Source organism: Phacochoerus africanus, chromosome X (genome assembly GCF_016906955.1).
Source record: "Phacochoerus africanus isolate WHEZ1 chromosome X, ROS_Pafr_v1, whole genome shotgun sequence".
Classification (NCBI taxonomy): domain Eukaryota; kingdom Metazoa; phylum Chordata; class Mammalia; order Artiodactyla; family Suidae; genus Phacochoerus; species Phacochoerus africanus.
In genome coordinates, this window is record NC_062560.1 from 61839775 (window position 1) to 61864989 (window position 25215).

A 25215-nucleotide genomic window follows, 5' to 3' on the forward strand; every position below is an offset into this window, starting at 1 on the left:
CTAATTGGTTCCAGTGTTCTTTAAAAAGTTTAGCCTTGTCCTGACTACAGACATGGACATATCCGAAGCAGAGGCTGGCCATTCGAAGATCCAGGATGATGATTGGTGAGATTTGAAAAATTCTGTTTTCTTTTAGCTTAGTCCTACTCTGTTGGCAAAAGGATTTTCTCAAAATTATGTTTATTTCATTTAGAGTCTACTTGGTTAGTCATAAAATGAGAATTGTGAAAAGGGATCTTGGAATCGTAGGAGTCCAGTCTCCTATCCAACACATGAATCCAGCTCTTTTCATGGCCAGGAGTGTACAACAACAGAATGCATTGTTGAATATGTGTAATTTTAGAATTTTTTTTTTTTTTTAGGGCTGCATTTGGGAGTTCCCAGGCTAGGGGTCGAATTGGCTGCCGGCCTACACCACAGCTCATGGCATGCTGGACCCTTAACTCACTGTACCACGAGGGAACTTCCTAAAAAAATTTTTTGGTGATACCCAGAGTTGGCAAATTTGTAGGTAAATTTCATGCAGTCATGGGGGGTACTATGAATTGTTGCAATGTTTCTAGAGGGCAATCTGGCAATATCAAAATTTTAAATGCCCACATCCTTTGGCCCAGGAATTTCACTACCAGGACTTTTTCTTTCACTTTTAGAACTGTTTTAATTTCTGTTTGCATATACTCACATATATGTAAGTGCATAAATGTGGTTGTATCACACCTGCTGTTTTTGTAGGTCACTCTTATTTTCTCTTGACTCCTTTCCCCCTTCTCCCATGTCCCTTCTTCCTGTAACTCATGCTCATTGGATCATATACAGTCATATGCAGGCTGTTTTTTGGTCTTTGTTCAGTTCTGTGGGTGAAGGACATATCACAAGGATGTACATTGTAGTATTGTTTGTAATAGCAGATGTTCAGAAGGAATTTAAATATACCCAAGGGTATAATTGAATAAATTATGATTCTTCCAAAAAATGTGATAAGAGCTATATGTACTGATAATGGAAATACTAAGATGTATAAAGTCAAAAACTGCAAGCTGTGAGTTCCCATCATGACTCAGCGGAAATGAATCTGTCTAGCATCCATGAGGACGCAGGTTCGATCCCTGGCCTCACTCCGTGGGTTAAGAATCCGGCATTGCCGTGAGCTGTGGTGTAGGTCGCAGACTCGGCTTGGATCTGGCGTTGCTGCTGTAGCTGTGGTGTAGGCTGGCAGCTATAGCTCTGATTCTACCCCTGGCCTGGGAACCTCCATATGCCGCAGGTGCGGAACTAAAACAAACAAAAAAACCAAAACTGCAAACTGCAGAACAACCCAAATATTTATAAGAAAAAAAGCTTTGTGTACCTGACTTGTGCTGATATGTGCTTATGCTTAAGAATTTTCTAGAAGAATAAATAAGAAACATCATCTATCTCGAGATTGGGACTGTTGGAAGAACAGGGACAAAGTGTTCTTTACTCCTATTTTCAGTGTGTTTTTATCAGTCACAAAACTATCTGGTAAACATTATTTCATGATAGTCATTAAAATGGGGGGATTAGCAAAAGAATGTAGCAAATATTTGGAAAATGTACATCTTAAGTAATAAGAAATGCTAATTAAAAAATAATTTACCTCTTAAATTAGCAAATATTAAATATTTAATCCTATTATAGTAATTTTCCTGACATTGTAAACAGACCTTTGGAAACAATTAATCAGATGTACCAAGAGCTATAAAATTGGTCATACTTTCGATTGAATAATTCGGCTTCTGGGAGTCAATCAGTCCTAGAAAAATCCAATTTATGAAAGTAAATGCCCAAAGATACTAGTTGTGGCATTCACCTAAAGAATCAAAGTAATGTGTGTGTGACCAAAAATGCACAAGGTAAAGTCTGAGCTCTCTCCATGGCCCTCAGTTACTTGCCCCAAATAGGGAGTGCCCAGGGCACAGGGTTGGCATTAGTTCTCTCAAGAAGTAAGCAGACATATTCTGGCTTATTAGCCCCTTGCAAAGTTGGCTAACAGGAGTTACTTCTCTAGCATTTGATGAAGAACTGAGAAACCTGAATTCCTGAAGCTACAGATGCAAAGACCAGATGCTGGATTTCTGGTTGGAGACTGCCCTTGAGGGTGGGCAATGACCTTTCAGTCTCTCTACCCACCCTTGCTGCAAGTCAGGACCATTATGTTCTAAGATCTGGGCCTTATATATTCATTAATGCAGATGATATTGTTAGTTGTTTGTTTTTACTTTGGGCTGACCCTGTACCTCAAACCTTCACATAGATGGGCACGTATACATAATTAATTTTTCAGGTGGAGAAAAATATTACTAGTTTTTAAAGGCAAAAAAATCCTTTAAAAACAAGATTCTATGGGGATATGTATGAGTGGGAGGGTGGAAAATAATAAGAGGGGTCCTGGGAACCACTTTTTGAGATTCATTCCTTTATTCAACAATTTTTTTTTGTCTTTTTGCCTTTTCTAGGGCTGCTCCCGTGGCACATGGAGGCTCCCAGGCCAGGGGTCTAATCGGAACTGTAGCCGCTGGCCCACGCCAGAGCCACAGCAACTCGGGATCCTAGCCACGTCTGCAACCTACACCACAGCTCATGGCAACGCCATATCCTTAACCCACTGAGCAAGGCCAGGGATCGAACCCACAACCTCATGGTTCCTAGTCAGATTCGTTAACCACTGAGCCATGACAGGAAGTCCAACGAATATTTGTTGAGTACTTACTTTCTACTGAACAATATGAAGCAGATACACTTCCAAATCCTTGCCTAACTTACTGCTTGGGATGGGAGATAGAAGCATATAAATAGGCGGTAACAGTATAATGTAATAAATGCTCTGTTGGGGGAGAAGTACATGATCCTATAGGATTTTATTTTCACAATAACCCTATGAAATAAATGGGTCTTTTACAACTGAGGCCCAAGAGTTTGATTTACAGAAATCTAGGTGAGAAGTGATGGAGGTTTAGAGTAGGGTAGTGATAGTGAAGTTGGAGATATTCAGATGAATATAGAATATATTCATAGGTTCAATTCAGAGACTTTCCCCTCATGTTTTAACATTTCTGAGATTGAGATGAATCATATGTTTGATAGCATGTCAGCATTTGGTAGTGTTTTTCCTTTTCTTAGAGGTACATATGATAAGGTCTTAGATTAGAAGAAAAACACTCTAGAATTAGAGCCAACAGGTCTTGCTGATGGATTGGGTGTGAGAGGTGAGAGAAAGAGCAAAATCAAGGGTAACTCCTAAATTTGTGGTTTGTGTTACTGGTTGGATGGTGGTGCCACTGACTAAGACTGTAAAAGGGTAGGATGGAGGGGGAAAATCAAGAGATTATATTGGTGGGAGTTCCCCTTGTGGCTCAGCAGGTTACAAACCCAACTAGTATCCGTCAGGACACGGGTTCGATCCCTGGCCTTGCTCAGTGGGTTAGGGATCCAGTGTTACTAGGTCGCAGATGCGACCTGGATCCTGCATTACTGTGGCTATGGCGTAGGCCGGCGGCTGTATCTCTGCTTCGACTCCTAGCCTGGGAACCTCCATATGCCTCAGGTGCGGCCCTAAACACACACAGCACACATATACACATGAGAAAGATCTATGTTAACCATGTTATGTTTTAAGTACCTAGTTAATGTCCAAAATGTCACATAGATAGTTGGAGTTCAGTGGAGAGTTCAAGGCTAGAAATATAAAATTGGGGGACATGGGGTCTAGGGATAGTAGAATGAATGACCCAGGAGAGAGGGGACAGTAATGCAGCACACCATGGAAGCTGGTGTGAATAAGTTCCTTGAGAAGGCTAGTGGGGGATAAGATCCAAAGTGTAAGGGAGGGTGTGGCCCGAGATAGTGGTGGGGACTTTGTGTTCCATGTTAAGGCAGAGAGCTGGATGTACTTACAGATAGGTCTGTAGATTTGTTGGTGGGAGGGTGAGGGAGTTCTGTTCTGATTGCCTCTATTTTCCCAGTGATTTATGAGACAAGGTCAGTAAGAGAGCGAAGGAGGCTTTGGCATTTTGAAGGCAGAAGTGCTACTGAAATACATAATGCAAGGGGTGGGGCACTGGTTTTCCCTGAGCAAGTGAAATCTAATTAGTACCTTCTGATGCCCACAGACTAGTCTTTTTTAGCCCAATATTCTTTGTTTTTTTGTTATTACTACCACAAATGTGGCATGCCGAAATCCTGTATTTTAAAAATTACCCTGTTAGGAGTTCCTGTTGTGGCTCAGTGATTAATGAATCTGACTAGCATCCATGAGGACACAGGTTTGATCCCTGGCCTTGCTCAATGGGTTAAGGATCCAGCATTGCCATGAGCCATGGAGTAGGTTCCAGACGCGGCTCGGATCCTGTGTTGCTGTGGCTGTGGTGTAGGAGAGCAGCTACAGTTCCGATTAGACACCTAGCCTGGGAACCTCAATATACCGTGGGCGTGGCCCTAACAAGAAAAAAAAAATTACCCTATTAGACTTAGTTTAAAATAATCAGGTCCAAAAAGCAAATGGGTCAATTAGCGGACTGGCTATTGTGGATGCTCTATAAATGGTGAATCAGTGAATGAATGAACCCTGGATGTACCCATAATATTTAGTTAGCACATGTTTATTAAGTTTCAAATATTACCAGAAGAGGAGCTCCTGCTGTGGTGCAATGGGATCCACAGCCTCTTGGGAGTTCTGGAATGTGGGTTCAATCCCCGGCCTGGCACAGTGGCTTAAGGATCCTGTGTTGCCACAGCTGTGGCTTAGTTCGCTCTAAGATCTTGTGGCTATGGCTCAGGTCTGATCCCTGGCCTGGGAGCTCCATATTGGAGTGGGGCAACCAAAAAAAAAAAAAAAAAAGAAAAAAAATTAACCAGAAGAATACAGGCCCAGGTAAAAATAAGCAACACAGAAGCAGTTAAAAGTGTGAAAGTCAGCCAGCCTACTCTCACACATACACTCTTTCCCATTCTTTCTTGAGAGAATAATTAATAAATTGGTATTCTTCTATATCTTTTTTTGTAGTCATATAAAAAGTGTCCAAAATCTTAATGGCTTATGGCTTCAGTTTTAAAGGGGAGATCTTTGGGTACTTTAAAGTTTTTGAGGGTTTTTGTTTGCTATATCTTCCAAGCTTTCTTAGGCCTTTGATGATAAGAGTTCTGGTTAAGCCAACTGACTTTTCCTAGGTGCATATATTTTCTACTAACACTGACATGAGGCTTGAAACACTTTCTAGAGACTTGTACTCCTGGTTGTAAATTTTACTTGGAAAAGGTATCTAAAATCTGCCTCTATTTTGACCACCTAATTCTTACTTATTGCTGTCCTTGGACTTTTTCACTTTCCTGTGTGTTACTAGCCAACCTGGGGTTTGATATTTTCTCTTTAGGGATTAGAGTGGGATTCTCTGTTGTGTCATGTTTCTGATCCCTAATTTCTTTTGCCTGACCTCTTTAAAAATTGTGTGTGTGTGTGCAACACAAAAGTATGTAAAAAGATGAAGTATAAGCTACATTTTAGTTTGCATATAGTGCTATATATTGAAAATAGGTTTCAAGATAACCAAGATCATATTTTGACCCATACTTAGGAAACCAAGAGATTTCTTTTTTGATTAAAAGAAAAACCTTGGAGCCTACTACTGAATAAATCCAGTATCCAGTGATCAGTAAATGAATAGGAAATTTAATCAAGGGGGTGAGCTGACATGTGTCTTGAAAGACTGTATATAAAAGACTGTATAGGGGTTCCGGTCGTGGCTCAGTGGTTAACGAATCCAACTAGGAACCATGAGGTTGCGGGTTTGATTCCTGACCTCGCTCAGTGGGTTAAGGATCTGGCCTTGCCGTGAGCTATAGTGTAGGTCGCAGACGCGGCTTGGATCTGGCATTGCTGTGGTTGTGGTATAGGCCGGCAGCTGTAGCTCCAATTCAACCAGTAGCCTGGGAACCTCCATATACCTCGGGTGCGGCCCTAGAAAAGGCAAAAAAAAAAAAAAAAAAAGACTGTATATAATCAGTCCAGTAATCAACCTCAAGGCTAAAATAAAAGTCCAGGAGTTCCCGTCATGGCTCAGTAGAAAAGAACCCAACTAGTATCTATGAGGATGAGGGTTCAATCCCTGGCCTCGCTTAGTGGGTTAAGGATCTGGCGTTGCTGTGGCTGTGGTGTAGGCTGGCAGCTACAGCTCCAATTCAACCTGTAGCCTGGGAGCCTTCATATGCCATGCCTGTGGCCCTAGAGAGACAACAAAACAAAATAAAAGTCCACAAGAAGTGGTTAATGTTAACTTTTTGTAGGTAAAACCATATAAATATTATGGAAAACCTTGTCAATGTGTAAAACCATATAAATATATGCCCAGCTTATAGCTATTAGGCCCACTTTCTTCAGCACTTTTGTTTCCTCTGTTAGCTGTATGTCACAATCATTCAGGATAAGATTACCTATGAATGGGTCCTAGAATGGAGCCTGGCTTCAGCGCTGAAGTGATGCTTATTGCAGTATGACTTTGCTGAGCTGGATTTTGGATCCCTCTAAATCATCATGAATGGCTAATAATGGGATGTCCAGTCAGCTGCTGTCCAGTGAGCTGAAGGATCCCCAGCTGGAATGTGCTTTGGGGTCACCTCAGATAGTAAAGCTGTCCCTCAGTATCCATGGGGAATTGCTTTCAGGACCCACCTAGGGTACCAAAATCCTCAGATGCTCAAGCCTCATATACAAGGTGGTGTAGTATTTGCGTATAACCTACGCACATCCTCCTGTATACCTTATATCATCTCTAGACGACATATGATACCTAGTACATTGTAAACACTATGTAAACGGGTGACATTGCGTTGCAAATTCAGCTTTTGCTTTTTGGAACTGGCTGGTATTTTTTTTTTTTTCCCCTCAAATATTTTCAATCTGAGGTTGGTTGAATCAGCAGATGCTGAACTCGTGGATACAGAGGGCCAACTGTACTGTGAAGTTCTAAACAACAGGCCAAGCAGGCAGATGAGTGCAAGGGCCTCTGGCAAATTGTGAGGCAGAGAAGCAAGGGGCCCAACACCGTGGTTCAGTACAGAAAACACTTGCAGTTTTGAAATCACGCTTTGTTCGCTCCCCAAGAAACATACTTCAGCATTTGTCTGTTTACCTAAAGAGCAATCCATAAGTAGACCCTCTTCAAGCTGTAAAACCCCAAAAGATGCCCCCCTTGCTCTTTTGTCCCAATTTTTTGGGGGGGTCTTTTTTCTTTTTAGGGTTGCACCTGCAGCATATAGAAGTTCCAAGGCTACAGGTCAAATCAGAGCTGTAGCTGCCGGCCTCCAACACAGCCACAGTAACTCGGGATCGGAGCCGTGTCTGCGACCTACACCACAGCTTACTGCCACGCCGGATGCTTAAACCACTGAGTGAGGCCAGGGATTGAACCTGCATCCTCATGGTTACTAGTTGGGTTTGTTAACCACTGAGCCATGACAGGCATTCCCATCCTTCTGATTTTTAAGTGTAATCTCTGCATCCTCAGGTCGTTTTCCCTGTGGTCCCATTCTCAGAATTCACTTTCCTGTCTTTAAATTGAAATCTATCACTTGGCAGAAAACCGATAGCTAATGATACTCAACTGACATTCTTCTCTTGTCTTTGTGTAGTAGAGGATAAGCAGCTTGTGGCTTCTAATTTTTCTTCCCCTCCCCTATTGTGATCTTTATTTCAGAAGCCCTTAAAACTTTTTTGCATGTCAGAAACTCTGATTGGCGGTTCTCTTCATTTGAGATTTTTTTTTTCTTTTTAGAGCTGCACTTGCAGCATGTGGAAGTTCCCAGGCTAGGGGGTGTCGAATCAGAGCTGCAGCTGCTGGCCTACACCACAGCCACAGCAACACCAGGTCCGAAGCACATCTGAGACCTATGCTTTGGTTTATGGCCAATACCAGATCCTTAACCCAGGCAAAGGATCGAACCTGCATTCTCACGGACACTATACTCACTGAGCCACAATGGGAACTCCTCATTTGAGATTTTTGACGTTTGATTACTTATAATGTTAGTAGCCTTCCTTTAAAACAGAATGTATTTTGTTTTGCAGTTACATTCTCACTGTGGACTCAAGCAGTGATGAAGAACTTGACTGCTGTAAGTAGAGTCCACTCAAAGCAGTAATTTAGAGTATAACTTAGCTGTGTCTTTGTAGAGATGACTGAAATGTGATTTGGGACATTGGGTATAAGCTGTCCTAGGTTTGTCTCCTCTAGGGCTCTCTCTAGATTGGTGAAATGAAGTTTATTCCCCTCCTGTGAGGAGCAGAGGAAGTTCTTTGTGTGCTTCCTTTCCAATTTGCTTCCTTTTCTTTGTTCATTCTAAGTCTCCTTATTTTTATTTCCTCTGTCTCTCGTGGGAGATGTAACAGTCCACCTTAAATTTTAACCAGCTCTGATATATGGACTTCGGTTTTGGGGAGTTAAAGACATGGGTAACCAGGTTTTATTATTCTCCAGATGCTTTCTGATGCCTTCTTTTCTTTCTCTGATTTAGTTGTGTCTGGCATGAACGTGCAGACAGGAAACATCAGGTGAGTAGGAGAATTAGTGAAATTTGACTTTTTTTTTTTTTCTTTTTAGGGCTGCACCTGTGGCATATGGAAGTTCCCAGGCTAGGGGTTGAATTGGAGATGTGACTGCCACAGCCTAGCAATGTGGGATCTGAGCTGCGTCTGCAACCTACACCACAGCTCGTGGCAACACCAGATCCTTAACCCACCGAGCGAGACCAGGGATCAAACCCAAATCCTCATGGATACTAGTTGGATTCGTTTCTGCTGCACCACAGCAGGAACTCCCAAATTTGACTTTTTTGAATGAATGATGTTCTGGGTAAGAAGATTTAAGAATAAACATCACATTTCTGTGTGAATACTATGTTCAAGGTCATAGTGGATGTTTGATTTCACAAACCAAGTTCAAAATATTAGACTCCTTATCCCTGGTCCATTATCTAATTGGTCAGTTTCTTCTTCAGAATGTTTCTCTGAACCAAACCTTAGCCGGGACTGAACCCATGCCACAGTAGCAACCTGAGCCACAGCAGTGACAGTGCCAGCTCCTTAACTCACTGGGTCACCAGGGAACTCCAGCAAGAGCTTTTTTTCAGTGGGCTCCTCACCTTGATTTCTTCCTCCTCTGATCCAATCTGTATCCCACTTCCAAATTAATCTCCCGAGGCACTGCTTTGACTATATTGATTCTCTCTTCAACTTGTTTATCATACAAAAATCAAACTGTTAAGCCCAGTAGTTAAAGTCCTCTGTGATCTGGCCCTAACCTATCCATCAGCATTATTTATTACTTTTCCTACTTAGGAGTCCTTTGCTCTAGCCAGAGTGAGACAAAGGGGTGTTGTCCAGGTGCCAAACTATAGGAGGTGCTAAAAAAAATTACTGTTATAAATCTGAAATAATTGGCTTCCACATCAACTCCTTGAATTACTGTAGAAATGTGATTTGGTCATTCCTGTTCCCCCCACTAAGGCAAAATCGTGCTGTCAAGTGGGGAAAATGTTTTTCTAGCTAGCTCTGATTTATCTCTGTTGATTTTTGCAACATGCAAGCCACCAAGCCTGACACCCATGTGTGAAAATGATTTAAAGTCAGCATTGCAGTCAGCTAAAATTCTAGAACTGAATAATGTATTATATAAAGCTATTTATTGAAGATAATCAGTTTTGTTCTTTATGCTTTTTGTTTGTATGTTTTGCTTTTTAGGGCCGCACCGTGGCATATGGAGGTTCCCAGGCTAGGTGTCTAATTGGAGCTACAGCTGCCAGCCTACGCCACAGCCACAGCAATGCAGGATCCGAGCCTCGTCTGCAACCTACACCACAACTCATGGCAACCCTGGATCCTTAACCCACTGAGCAAGGCTAGGGATTGAACCCACAACCTCATGGTTCCTAGTCAGATTTGTTTCTGCTGTGCCAAAATGGGAACTCTGTTATTTATACTTTTAAAGTTAGGCTTTTTTTTTTTTTTGTCTTTTTGCTGTTTCTTGGGCTGCTCCCACGGCATATGGAGGTTCCCAGGCTAGGGGTCGAATTGGAGCTGTGGCCACTGGCCTGCGCCAGAGCCACAGCAACGCAGGATCCGAGCCGCGTCTGCAACCTACACCACAGCTCACGGCAACGCCGGATCATTAACCCACTGAGCAAGCGCAGGGACCGAACCCACAACCTCATGGTTCCTAGTCGGATTTGTTAACCACTGCGCCACGACGGGAACTCCTAAAGTTAGGCTTATTGAGGTACAATTTATATACAGAAAAATTCACGCTTTTTAGATATATAGTGTGATGAATTTTGACAAACATACATGGTAGTGTAATCATTACCACAATCAAAGATGCAGAATATTTCTGTCATTATCATTTACTTTTTTTTTGGTCTTTTGTATTTTTAGGGCTGCACCCACAGCATATGAAGGTTCCCAGGCTAGGGGTCGAATCGGAGTTGTAGCTGCTGGCCTATGCCACAGCCATAGCAATGTGGGATCTGAGCCACGTCTGCAACCTACACCGCAGCTCCTGGCAACCCTGGATCCTTAACCCACTGAGCAAGGCCAGGGATCAAACCCAAGTACTCATATATACTAGTCGGGTTTATTGACCACTGAACCACGATGGGAATTCCTCATTTACATTTTAAATAGCATATCATGGATCCGTAGAATATTCTGGTTTATAATGTTATACCTTCTAGATTCCTTGTATTTTATTTTAATTTTTTTGAGACCACACCCATGATATATGGCAGTTCCCAGGCCAGGGACTGAAATCCCAGCTGCAGCTGCAACCTATGCTGCAGTTGTGGCAATGCCAGATCCTTTAACCCACTGTGCTGGGCCAGGGATTGAACCTGTGACTCCACAGCGACCAGAGCTGCTTCAGTTGGATTCTTAACCCACTGTGCCACAGCAGTAACTCCTTAATTTTTTTATTTTTAAATTTTATTTTTTATTGAAGTATAGTTGATTTACAATGTTGTGTTAGTTTCAGGTGTACAGCACAATGATTCCGTTATACACACATACACATTTATGTATATATATTGTTTTTCAGATTGTTTTCCCTTATAGCTTATTATAAAATATTGAGAATAATTCCCTGTGTTATATAGAGTTCTTGTTTGATAATAAATTTAAAAGTATCCACTTTTGGAGTTCCTATCGTGGCTCAGCGGAAACGAATCTGACTAGTATTCATGAGGACGCAGTTTCGATCCCTGGCCTCGCTTAGTGGGTTAAACATCCAGTGTTGCTATGAGCTGTGGTGTAGGTAGGTCACAGACACGGCTCAGATCTGGCATTGCTGTGGCTGTTGCATGGGATGGCAACTACAGCTCTGATTTGACCCCTAGCCTGGGAACTTTCATATGCTGTGGGTGTGGCTCTAAAAAGACAAAAAAAAAAAAGTATCCACTTTTTAAGAAGAAAAGTTGGTTTCTTCCTGCCTCCATTAGATAAATGTTGAACAAATATGTAAAGAAAATCCATTTCAAGGGGTCTGCCAGGAGTGCCCACAGATCTTGGTCCATTCCCACAGGGCTTCTATATGTGAGATGTTATAGGAAGGGTGGATTTGGGGAGGAGGGTGGTGTGTTCAGCTTTGGGTATGCTGAAACTGAGGGGCCTACCGGCAGGGCTGATACTCAAAACATTTAACAACCAATAGATACAGACACAGACAGATTAGTCAGGATGGGTGCCTGATAGGTTGGAACAGACACCATCAATAAATATTTGGTGAGGCTGTGGCTGTGCAGGCTATCCAGGGAGGCAGTTGACACTGTGGATGTAGAAGTCGGAAGCAAAGTTGGGCTGGTGGATGGATAATGTTTACCCAGTCCTTAGTAATTGCCTGGATTGGCATGAAAGGGCTGTGGACAAAGCCCAGGAAGCAGTGGGAAGAGAAGTAAGTGAGAAGGAGTGGGTAAAAGGGTGAGGAGAACCAAAACCAACTAGTGACCCAGAAATCATGAAAAGAGAGAATTTGGAGTTCCCTTGTGGCTCAGTGGGTTAAATGTCTGGTATTGTCACTGCAGCACCTTGGGTTGGTGCTGTGGCGTGAGTTCAGTCCCTGGCCCAGGAACTTCCACATGCTATGGGCATGGCCAGAAAATAAAACAGAATTTTAAGGATGGAGTGAATGGTCAACAGGAGAGCAAAGGCCCATCAACTTGGCAGCTTCAACAGTGATGGATATGGTGGAAATGGATGAATGGATTTGTGTCTGTGACAGGTGCAGACAAGCCTTCTAGCAATGTTTTAAGTCGTTTTCTCTCTCATCATAAAGGTATATCAGTGTTATCATACACCACTTGGGAAATAGAGAAAGGTGGCGAATGTCAACCTTTTGGAACCTCTGACCCAAATACCTATGTCAGCTGAGAACCAGGACCCCAGATGTGTGATCACCCCCTGGCATCCTGGATGGCATAGGGGTACTGCCAAATCAGACTCCTGCCAGAGCAGTCTGTCAATTAGAGAGGGTGGTATTGGCTTTGGGCTGCAAAGAGCGGTGCCCAGAAGAAACCTCCCTGCCAAGGCTGCCTCTTTGCATCTGTGGCCCTCTACCCTTCTCAGGCAGTGGGATCTCAACGTGGCTAAAGAGAAATGGAAATTAACTAGACTTCTCCCTAATCAATCCCTCCGCCTCCAAACTATTTGAACACATACCCTCAGCCCATTTTACTCTCAGTGCTTGACAGATTCCTCCTTCTGAAAAGATTGAGACAGATGGAAAGATTTAGGGGAAAGATGGAAAATCAGGAATAATGATTGAGTAGTTCCAGAGAAGGGGAACAGAGTCACTTCAGGGAAACAAACCAATAAATCATCTTAAGGTGATCAATGCAGAGTTCCCTAGTTGCACAGAGGGTTAAGGATTTGGTATTGTTACTGATGGAGCTCAGGTTGCAGCTGTGGTACGGGTCCCTGCCCCAGGGAATTTTACATGCTGTGGGTGCAGCACCCCTGGCCAAAAAATAAAAATAAAATTAAAAAAAAAAACCTCCCAAGGTGATCAATGCTCAATGGAAAAAAAGGAGGTAGAAAATGGCATGAAAAGAATGTTGCCTTCATGCTTCTCTTTCATTTCTCCCTGTCTCGTCACTCAGCTACATTGTGATCGACTCAGACTCTGATGATGATGAATACTTCCCTGAGAAAAAAAGAGCTAAGATATCTGAAATAAGTAGTGAAGGCAAGTATACTACTAACTTAGATAAGTGGCTGAGCAGTGCAGCCTCACCATGCACAGTCAGCAAGCATTCTATTCTGAATCATTTCATAGTGAGTGCCACCGTTTTCTCCTCCCATGTGCTGGATGTGGACACGGCTGGTTTTCCAACACCTCCTGGCCAGTTTCCTAACACAGCAGTAACTGTTCTTGCTGCCTTAGATCCTGGGCATCCCCTCAGTAGAGTTCTTACCTAGCCAGCATTGCATCACGGGAGCAGAGGGAGGGAAGTCAAGAACTCAGCCTGAGCACCATGAAGGTTGCTCTGTTCCTCCACCGTCAGCTCTAGTCCTCCTCCTCTGAGTGCGGGGATGACAAAGATGAGGAAGGTGGAGTAAGAGGCAGGGGCTCATTCTTTCCAGCCTGATGGAGATGTGATGCTTGCGGGCCAGCTGGCAGTGACTTCTCAAAGGAATCCTTGCTTTCTCCATCTTGCTGTTTATCTTTGCCTTTTGCTACCCCCTTTGTATTTTCTAGAGAGTCCTGTATTTCTTAGAGCCTGTTTCCTGTAGCAGGTCCTTGACTCTTTGGATTCAGAGGCTGTCTTCCCCTTTCAGGAGGCGTGCAATTTTACTCGCAGTTCAGAACCTGCTCAGTGAGTGTGAGATGTAGGAAGACTAGGAGCTCCTTAAGCCTCAGGGATAATATTTTTATCGATCCTTGTTTGCTTAGTACTCGGTGTAGGGCGTGATGCACAGGTAAAACTACTCCCTTAAAAATACTGGCTACCTCTTTGATAACTACCCCAGAGCTACCATTGGCCAGACTCTCCTAGTTAACCTGGGCTATCAGAGCAGAGAAAAGAGAGGTGGCTGGGAACCCTAATTTCCTACTGTTTTACCCCCTGTCCCCTCTAATTTCTTTTTTCCTTCTTCCGAGTGGATTGCCTGAGCAGGACATAGGGCCAGGTACAGAGGAGGGGGTGTGACATGACAAGCAGAGGCGGCTCCAAGGGAGGTGGCTGAGTGACAGAGTCAGAAGCCAGTTGATCCCCATAGGCAACCAGTTGCTGACTCCCTGAATCAGAAGATCCATAGTCTTTTGAGGATGAACTTTCAACTAAGGCTGCTCTTACCTCTCTGACCGGTGGCATCCATCCCAGTAATGGGCTGAAGCTGCAACAGGATTGCCTTTGTAGGTTTCTTTATTGTTCTCCATGTGCCACTTCTTTTGTTATGGTAATGAATTTAGGTAATTTTACAGAAGAAAAAGGCCCAAGGAGCTTTAACACATACTTCCAACCTCACATTTAACTTTTGTCAATGTATAGTCATTTTTTAATAGATCGTAAGCAGATGTCCCTACTTTTTATATATTTATGTTTTATTGAAGTAGAGTCGATTACAATATTGTTAGTTTCAAGTGTACAGCAAAGGGATTTGGTGTATATGTATGTGTATATATTCTTTTTTTCTATTTCTTTCCATTATAGTTTATTACAAGATATTGAATGTAGTTCCCCATGCTATACAGTAAATCCTTGTTGGATATCCATTTTATATATGATAGTTTGCATCCATTGATCTCATACTCTCAATTTATCCCTCCCCTTTGGTAGCCATAAGTTTGTTTCCTATGTCTTTTTTTTTTTTTTTTTTGCTTTTTATGGCCGCACCTTCAGCATATGGAGGTTCCCAGGCTAGGGGTCTAATCCGAGCCACAGCTGCTGGCCTACGCCACAGCCACAGCAGCACAGGATCTGAGCCGCGTCTGTGACCTACACCACAGCTCATGGCAACGCCGGATCCTTAACCCACTGAGTGAGGCCAGGGATTGAACCCGAAACCTCATGGTTCCTAGTCGGATTCGTTTCCACTGTGCCACAATGGGAACTCCTGTTTTCTATGTCTTTGAATCTATTTCTGTTTTGTAAGTAAGCTCATTTGTGTCCCTAATTTTTAGAATTTCAGCTGAAGTGGGAAATCTAAATCTTCTAGGATGGATGACTTTTTACCTTAGGAAACCCCACTCCTTCCTCTTCCCTTTTTGCATAGCTGAAGTTCTTTGATATTTCATTAAAATAATAGATGAGACTCAAAATGTATTATCCCAAATCTGCAATTTTAGGATAAAGAGTTTTCGCACCATAAGTATATTTTCACAACTTGCCCATGCTATGGTTTACATTTTTTTTTTTCTTTTTTGGCCACCTCATGGCATATGGAGTTCCCAGGCCAGGGATCAGATCCGAGCCACAGTTGCAACCTACGCCACAGCTGTGGCAACACTGGGTCCCTAACCCACTGTGCCGAGCCCGGGATCAAACCTGTGTACTGGCACTGCAGAGACGCCACAGATCCCGTTGTGGTACAGCAGGGGCTCCAGTTTATATTTTTTACATCCAGAATCATAGAAACCTAGAGGTTGAGCTCTGAGCAGACTCCAGAGAGCGTGTCTTGGACACACTGCCCCTTGTTTTCAGGTGAAGGGATGGATCCTCACTGAGGGTGGGGACAGTCCTAGTGTTCTCAGGACCTCTCAGTGCTAGCATGAGAACTTAACTCCTCACCCTCACATCAGTGGTTCAGAGAGATTTGTGCTTACAGACTAGTTAAAAGAAGAAATTCTGGTGGCTGACATAGAGTTGCCAATTTTAAATATGTCTAATGATGGAAATGAATTCAAACTACCATCTAGCACCATAATTTCAAAAAGTAAAGCGCACCAAAAGTTTAGTGAGGACATATCTCAAAAATAAAGGACAGTCCTTTAAATTAGAGAAACTGGGCTCTATAGGGGAAACCCCCCCACTTTATTCTTCTAATTTCTCTTATTTTGCTCTGGCCCAGTGAATATATTCAAGTTTCAGATCTGTGGGAACCCCCGGGTGCCTACATTGTGCTACTCAGAGAATGTGATTTGAAAAATTGTCTGTGGGTTTGGGTTGCTATTTTGTCTGTCACTGCTCTCAGCAAAATAAAAAAGTAGTATAGGGAAAACAGCCTAAAATAGCTGACTCTTTTTTTAATAATGATTTTTATTTTTTTGCCATTATAACTGGTTTACAGTGTTCTGTCAATTTTCTACTGTACTGATTTTTTTAAAAAAATTTTATTGGCGTATAGTTGACTTACAGTGTTGGGTTAGCTTCAGGCATACAGCAGAGTGAATCAGTTATACATATATATCCATTCTTTTTCAGATTATTTCTGCATATAGGCCATCACAGAGTATTGAGTAGATTTCCCTGTGTTATACAATAGGTTCTTGTTACTTATCGATTTTATATATAGTCATGTGTTTACGCCAATCCCAACCTCCCAAATTATCCCTTCCCTACAGTTTCCCCTTTGGTAACCCCAAGTTTGCTTTTACAATCTTTGAGTCTGTTTCTGTTTAGTAAGTTCTTTTGTATTCTTTTTTAAAAATAGATTCCACATATTAGTGATCTCATATGATTAAAATAACTGATTCTGAGCTCTGATTCATTCTATCACAGTTCCTGGCTTGTTTAATTTGTGCTCAATAATCTGAAGTTGAGTGTGTGTGTGGGGGGTAGGGGGGCTGGAGGGAGTATGTTTATACGTCATTGTGCCTCTTGAATTTCAGATGAGATTCTGGAAGTGTCTGATACTGATGAGCTGCTGCCCCAGAAGCTTCCAATCATTATCAGTGATGATGATGATAGTGATTTGGAGTGGCTAAGAGAAGACAATTCATGTGATCAGGGGAATGTTCCCTCAAGTGAGAAAAAGAGGGATGGATTTGCTGTCTTCCAAAGCAAATCATCTAATGATGTTGGTAAGCAGGATCTTGGGGAAAATCTCTGCCAACCACCAAATGACCATCCTCAGGCTAAACTAGAGATTTCAGATAGAAAGCTGTCAACTGATGAAGAGCCTGTACCTGTGGTGGAACAACCAAGGAAAAGGAAAAATAAGACCAAAAATATATCTGTGACACCTGGTAAGCCAATCGAATCAAGTGTGCCAGCTAGGCTTGCTGTGCCCTTCCCAAGATATGTCTGTCTTGTCGAGTCTGCTTATCGTGTCTACTAACCCTCCGCCACCATGTTTCAGTAGTTTCCTAGTGGCCAAGCGAGGCAGCCATCCCAGTGAAAAGGCTCTTTCTGGGGGTGGGAGAGGGATGCCCATGTCTGCCTTGTGCTCCCAGGTCTTAGTATTTGCCATTCCATCCACTGGCAGTGCTTTGTCCCTGCACTTTTTTTTGTCCTGATGATATCCCATTTTTCTTAGGACCCAGCCCAATTGCCACTTGCTGCAGGAAGCCATGAGTCTGAGTTGCTCCTCCTTCTGGGGTTCCCAAGGTTCCTAGGCCCTGTCGCTATTAAAACACAACTGTGTAGGAGTTCCCTGGTGGCTCAGTGGGTTAAGGATCCTGTGTTAAGAGTTCCTGTTGTGGCTCAGTGGTTAATGAACCTGACTGGTATCCATGAGGATGTGGGTTTGATCCCTGGCCTTGATCAGTGGGTTAATAAGGAGCTGTGGTGTAGGTCGCAGACACGGCTTGGATCCTGAGTTGCTATGGCTGAGGCTGTGGCGTAGGCTGGCAGCTACAGCTCCCATTCGACCCCTAGCCTGGGAGCCTCCATATGCTGTGGGTATGGCCCTAAAAAGACACACACACAAAAAAGGATCCTGTGTTATCACCGCTGTGGCTTGAGTGGCTGCTGTGGTGTGGGTTTGATCCCTGGCCTGGGAACTTCTGCATGCCGTGGGGCCAACCCCTGCTCCCCACAGCTGTGTTAAATGTTTCTGAATCTCTTCCCTTAGTAGACTGTGAACCTCTTTTTTTTGGCTGCACCTGCAGCATGTGGAGGTTGCCAGATAGGGATCAAACCTGTACCCGCAGTTGCCTTAACTCACTGTGGCACAAGGGAACTTCTGATGGTGAGCCTCTTGGTGGGAGGGCTCTCACTCATTTTTTAGTATCTCCCAGAGTCTAGCCTAGTACTGGCCTCAAAATAAATGTTTAATACATTTTTTTAGATGAATGAATGAATGGCACTAACTACGTGAATTTCTGGCTAGTGCAGGGGGCAGTAGGGGTGCTAGTCAAAGGTGGGTGGGAAGATTTGGCTTGCATATTGGATGAGGGTGCCACCTAGGATGGGAGTCACTTTCCTCAGAGCAAGTGCATGAGCTACGCCACCGGATCCCTTATACTGTACACGCCTTAGTTGCCCCCACAATCTAACCTCCAATGGGCATATTCATGTAGCCTCATGATAGTCCTCTGTACCTAGGACAGAGTCCTAGCCCACTTCCTCTGCAGCAGCTCTGTGCCTCACACAGGTCAAACCTTTCATGCCAACTGATAGAGCAGGATGCACTCTTTAGGGAGAAATTTTTAGCTCATATGCCTTGCTCTGGGCTTTACCGTAGGGGCTCCTCCTGGGTTTACCTTTCTGCCAGTTGCTGGTTGGTAATAATTTTCGTGGTACAAATGAACTATTATCTTTTCAGTTGTTAAAGGACCAAAGAAGCGTGGGCCTTCAAAGAAACCCAGAGCCGTGAAATTTGAAAAATGCGAGCCTGGGTATGTACTGCTCATGGTCAACAGCATAGAACTTGGCCGCACAATTGTCACGTGTGAAGCTGTCCACGGAGCACGTGGTGGGGGGTCTTAAGGGGATGAAGGGGTCTGTTGGGGGGATGGGGCAAGTTTTTCATCCCAGACTTGAGAGGGCAGAAGCAGCAGGAGGAGGATGGGTAGGAGAGGGGAGGCTATAGGAGGGAGGAGGCTCGGCCTCCCCCCCCTCAACCTACCCCCACCCGCCATCGCAGAGCCAGCAGCGTGGGAGCTCCACCCAGATCCACAGCAGCTCTAGCCTCTGAGGTTTCCTTTGTCCTTAAAACTCTGATTAAACAATGATGTGTAGCTAAACAAAATCCTTTTTTCAGGCTAGACACAGCCTCATGGCCACCAGTTTGCTCTGAACTAAAGCAAACGCAGCAGGAATGGTGAGAAGGCAGGATGGAGGTATTCCTATCCACAGAAATTGGGGACAGGCAGTCAAGATTGGCTTCTGGGTTTTTCTAGAGTTTTGGATGAGCCCTTACCCTTACTACCTGTATATATTCTTGAGGTTTTTTTTAAAAAAGCTACAGCATTAGGGTGAAATAAATTGCTTTAGTCCCTTCATTTTTATTAAGCTGTACATTATATATTATACAGATACTGATATTCTGTGTTATATATTAATACTGAAAACAGCAGATCATTTAGACTAAAGACATGGTAATGCTCAAGGAAGCCAAACAACAACAACAAAAACAACAACAACAACAACACATATTCTCATTTAGATTCCAGGAACTTCTCACTTTTTCTCTCAAAAATATGATAGAGTGAGCATAATTCTCTGTTTTTACGTGCATTCAGGAGTAATTTATACTTACATCTGAGTTATCTTACAAAAGAAGGGATATATTTGAAGGACTGTATGTTTCTTTCTTTTTAACTTGTGCTATGGGGTAGTAAATGCCTCTTAAAGGGGAGAAGTAGAATGACGTGTCAGGCATGGGGGCAACAGAAAAACTTGGGCTTGTGCAGAGCGGCTGTCTCGGCCTTTCTCTTCACTTTGGCGCGTCCTGTCTTAGATGAGCCCCCTTTTCAGCAAAGCTTCTTCTCTGGATCCCTAGATCCACATTTAAGTTACTTTGCTTGTACAGACATGTGTCTTCCTGGTGGCTTTGCTAGAGAGCGCGACCTGTGAAGGAAGAAGCTGCCCCTTTGTGACATTGTCCTCTGCCTGAGGGAGGCTGGCCTATTTGGACTCCTCACTGTTGCCTTGCTGCTTCCTGTTTCAGTCTGTAGGCTTCCTGTTGTGCTCAGCATTGTTTCTGTGCAGGCTGCTTGCTGGTCATGGTGTCTGATATACCTGCCTGGGGTCTTGTTGGTTCTTCTGATGTGGAGATGCTCAGCCTGTAGTAAAGCAACATCGCCATTGAAGTGAAGGCTTGCTAAGCCACAAGCTGCTTGACGTGAGCACAAACACACATAGGGGTCACGCGCTTCTCTCACTGAGGTCTGCAGGTGGTTCAGGTTTTTATCTGTCACCTTATCTGACGCAAGTCTACTTTCTGAACTTAGACATTGGAGGTAGAAATGTTAGTCACCTGTATCAGGCTTTGGGGTGAAGACCCTTACTTAAGCTGCCTTTGTCTCATCTGGTACTTTCCCCCCTGTCTCCACCCCAGCCACCTCAACTAGGGTTTGATTTTGTGGCTTAAGCATTAATGAGTGTCTTGGCAAAATCTCAGTCTTCGGAGTTCTCTGCGTTTGCTACTGCTTTAGCTTTTCAGCTCTGTGGGCTCATCTCATTGACTTGTGGGTTATTCCAGCCAAGATAAAGTGAGTTTTAAAACGTCTCTGAGGAGTTCCTGTTGTGGCTCAGTGCGTTACGAACTCCACTAGCATCCATGAGGATGTGGGCTTGAACCCTGGCCTCGCTCAGTGGGTTAAGGATCTGGCTGTTGCCACAAGCTGCAGCGCAGGTTGCAGACACGGCTCAGATCCCAAGTGGCTGTGGCTGTGGCGTAGGCCTGCAGCTATAGCTCCAATTTGACCCCTAGCCTGGGAACTTCCATATGCCACATGTGAGTCCCTAAAAATTTTTTTCAAAAAAAATATCTAGGAGTTCCCATCGTGGCACAGTGGAAACAAATCCAATTAGGAACCATGAGGTTGCAGGTTCGATCCCTGGCCTCGCTCAGTGGGTTAAGGATCTGGCGTTGCTGTGAGCTGTGGTGTAAGTCGCAGACATGGCTCGGATTTGGTATTGCTGTGGCTGTGGTGTAGGCCAGCGGCCACAGCTCCGATTAGACCCTTAGCCTGGAAACTTCCATATGCTGTAGGTGCGGCCCCAAAGGACAAACAAATAAACAAACAAACAAAAAAATCTGAGGTTTTCAGCCTGTTACAGCTGAAGTTGGGCAATTAAACACATTTAGCTGGAGACATACCTGGGTTAGTCAGTTGGAAATTTGCATTGGGCAATTATAAACTCAAAACTGGATCTTAGGAGACAGAGGGAGACTTCAGATCTAGGTGTGGGCTCACTCCTGTTGAGGTTGGAACCAGGGGCTTCACATCTGTGATAGTGGGTGGGGGATAAAGAGGAAAAAAGCTATGAATAGGACCTTATAGGAGATGCCCTCGTCACAGGAGCAGGAAGGAAGAGGAACCAGCAAGTCTTCGAAGTCTCTCTTGACGTGACCTGTATGTATGCATTTCTTCTATTGAATTCTTTTGCACTACAAAACTCGGTTGAATTTACCTTTGCAGAAATTCTCAGTGCAAAATACCTGGGTGTTTCTTGCGTGGCCTTGAAAACTTAAAGCAGTACTCTGGGAAGAATTTTAAGCAAAATAAGGACGAACTGGTTCAGAAAATCTACACTCTGCTTAACAGCTCTGTCTTTGATAAAAAGGTAGGCTCTTGTAAATCAACTATAATTAAAAACATATTTTAAAAAGCTATCACAAAACTCAAGAAGAAAACGGTAGACTCAAGGAATAAGCACTTATTGAGCACCTGCTGTATGTATGCCCAGCACTGTTGGGTACTGGGAGGTGTGTAGATGTACTATCTATATTTCCTGCCCATAAGAAGTGTCAGTTTTGGTGGGGAGGTGAGACATGCCTACGTGAAAGAAACAGAGAGTGTTTTGTGGGTTACAGTTTATGGTCCAGACTGTTACTACCACAGGTGATCAGCAGAGGGAGAAATCACTGAGGGCCTGAGCGCTCAGGAAATAGGATTGCCTGAGGAAGTGAGACTTGTTCTGGGTCCTGAAGGAAGGTAAGGGGAGAGAACAGTGGTAGGGGAGAGGGCAAGTGTTGAGGCTTGAAGAGAGAGTTCTTGTTGAATGATACTGGGAAGGATGATATGGGACCTTGGGCAAGTTACCGAACCCCTGTTTGCTCATCTGGGGGCAGCACTAGTACCTACTGCTTCACAGAATTACTGTCAGGCCTGGGTAAGTGAAAGCCCCTAAAGTTCCTAGAACAGGGCCCATGACATCATGAGCTGGTTAACGGAGGGCCTTGGGAATCAGGTTGGAGGAACTTAAATTGAAATCAATAGGCATCACTCCCCCGGGATGGGATGTGACATGGAGTGGCTGCTGAAAGAAATGGTTCTGTCAGTAGTATAAGCGTATGGACTGGATCAGAGAGGAGCCGGAGGCAGAGAGACATGTGGCCATTAGGTTTTTCCGACTTTGGTGTCTCTGGTGACAAAACTTTCTGTGGGGAAAATTCTTAGGTCTTTCTGAAGGTTCCCCAACCTTTGGTGCCCTTTCCTGATGACAGTGGTGTTACATCAGATGACTCTGATGAGTGGAACCTTAAGTGTTCTGAGTTGCATTTTCAATTTTTCCTCACAGCTCTCATGCATGGGCTCTGTCTCCTAGCCCAGCAGGCATGTCCTTCTTTCCTTGACTGCCCCCAACTTTTTGTCTCCTGCACTCACATGCATGCAACAATCTAGTCCCTACCTGGGTTTGGCTTAGGTTTTATCCACCTCAGCATATTAGATTTGCAAAACTCGAGTCAATATTTTCTGGTCTACTTAGAACTGCTTTCTGATTCACTCTTTTTTGCTTTTCCTTCTCAGATGCCAGAGAAAATTGACATCGGCTGGAATAAGAAGATGCTGAGAACTGCCGGCTTATGTACCACTGGCGAGATTCGATACCCAAAGCGGGAGCGTTATGCTAAAATTGAGATTGCTCTGAAAGTCTGTGACTCTGCAGGTGATGGCAGGAGCATGGCAGCTTCTTTGGCGCCTGCTTCTAACACATTTAGTTACTGGGAAGTTACTGTTGGGTGCTGGTGTTCTCTGGCCGCCTGTGTCACAGCTTGACCTGTCACTCCCATGTGGCCAGGCATACTGTGTGTTGCTTAGAGGACATTATTGCTGGATGTCTCACCACCACTGAGAATCCACTTTTGTCCCTATTTCTACAGGGCCTAACTTTCTCTCTACAGCTCCCACTGCCAGCTGCAGCATCTCCATTCTTCCAGGAGCTGAGGTTCAAGGTCCCCTATATCTGGCCAATCACCAGATGTTCATAATGACTCCCTGTTATCACCATTCCTTCTCTGTCTTTACCCCTACCCAGCTACAGACCCTCATCAACTCACTTTTCTCTCTGCTCCATTCAGTTTCCTGCTAGGAAAGCTTTGGCTTACCAATGCCTAGAGCATGGCTTTTCAGGCCATTGTACTTTGCCCCGCCTCCCTTTGGCTGGTCTTGTCCCTCACTATTCCACCTGTCCTCTGAGCAAGCTTTCTGCCCTCTGACTTTCAAAATGGGACCATGTGCCTTCCTGACACCAACTTTGGCTCACCTTTTCCACCACACCTAGAAAAGTCTTGCTAATTTTGCGAATCCAGTCAGTTGTCAAGGGCCCAGCTCAGATCTCAACTTCTCCATGGAGCTTCTCCTGAGCACACCCCACACCTATGGGGATTGCTCCCCACCCTGTCCACTTATGCTCCTGGAGGGCGGTGACCAGACCATGGCTGGAGTACTTCTAGCAGCGTGCCACAACATGGACACATTGGAGCTTTTCCAAAAACACCTGCTTACCTGAGGCTCTCTGCCATTAACAAAATCTGATTGAATTAGGTGGAAATTGTGATTTCGGGATCTGGGGACACTCACACTCATACCTGCCCACATATGCTTGTCTAAGGTGGCTTAGCATCTGGTGGGGTGGAGAGCCTAGGGGTGGTTGGGTCACAGACCGGAAGCGAATCGGTTAAAGCGCTTGTGATTTCTCTTCATTCCTCTTCTAAGACCGACTCCGGGATACTTTGATCCATGAAGTATGCCATGCAGCCTCCTGGCTGCTTGATGGTGTCCGTGATTCTCATGGTGATGCGTGGAAGTATTATGCCCGAAAATCGAATATGGTGCATCCAGAGCTGCCCAAGGTCACCCGTTGCCATAACTATGAGATTAACTACAGGATTCATTATGAGTGCACTCAGTGCAAATCCAGGTAAGACCCCTCTCCTCTGATTTTTTCCAATTACGTTTTTACTACAGCCTCCAAGTGGCTTCTCAGTGATTTATCAGGAAGGACGTGGCTATCTGGCTTAAGGTGTAAAAACCTCGACTCCTTTCCACATCCTCTTTCTCCATCCTCTTCTGCTTTGAGCCAGCCTGACCCTGGCCGCTGCTTGGTGCCCCGCTTTCTGAAAACCCACAGAGAAAGTCTGGTTTGTGGCCCAAAGGCAGTAGCTCAGAGAAGATGTGGAAGTACAGTGACTGATCCCTTTGCTGTGTGGTTTCTCTTTCCTCGTTAGGGTCGGCCGCTACACCCGATCATTGAACACTGACCGCTTCATCTGTGCCAGGTGCAGGGGCTCTCTGGTCATGCTGCCGTTAACTCGGAAAGATGGAACCCCTATTAAGCCCCACGTGAGGCCATTTGCCAAGTATGTGCAGGAGAATTACAGTATAGTCAAGAGGGAGATGGCAGGGATAGGTCATGGGGATGTGATGAAAAAGCTCAGCAGGGATTTTTTGGCCAAAAAACAAAGGCAGGAGCTTTAAGGCTATCTGAGAATGTATTTGTTCGAGATGAGCCATCTCTTAGTAAGGAGTTTTAGAAAGATCTCAATGCTGTGAAGTTACGAATATTAGAATCTAAATCCCTTTAAAAAAGCTTCCTGTTATTAATGATGACTTTTTTTTTTGTCTTTTTAGGGCCGCACCCGTGGCATATGGAGGTTCTCAGGCTAGGGTTTGAATCAGAGCTGTAGCCACTGGCCTACACCACAGCCATAGTAATGCAGGATCCAAGCTGCATTTGCAGTCTACACCACAGCTCGTGGCAACGCTGGATCCTTAACCCACTGAGCGAGGCCAGGGATCGAACCTGCATCCTCATGGATGCTAGTCAGATTCGTTTCCACTGAGCCATGACGGGAACTCCAACGATGACTATTCTTAACCAGGA

The 25215-nt window shown here is 44.2% G+C and overlaps 1 protein-coding gene across 1 annotated transcript; it reads left to right on the forward strand.

Moving 5' to 3' along the window:
• The first annotated feature begins 52 nt into the window (after nucleotides 1-52).
• On the forward strand, nucleotides 53-24885 carry GCNA (germ cell nuclear acidic peptidase). The gene is made up of 10 exons (XM_047764211.1): nucleotides 53-105; nucleotides 8081-8127; nucleotides 8527-8563; nucleotides 13156-13241; nucleotides 16827-17183; nucleotides 20546-20594; nucleotides 21528-21672; nucleotides 22860-22998; nucleotides 24048-24252; nucleotides 24560-24885. Exons 1-10 carry the CDS (start codon nucleotides 53-55, stop codon nucleotides 24807-24809), a joined length of 1368 nt encoding a protein of 455 aa, XP_047620167.1. The 3' UTR covers nucleotides 24810-24885.
• The last annotated feature ends 330 nt before the right edge of the window (nucleotides 24886-25215 follow it).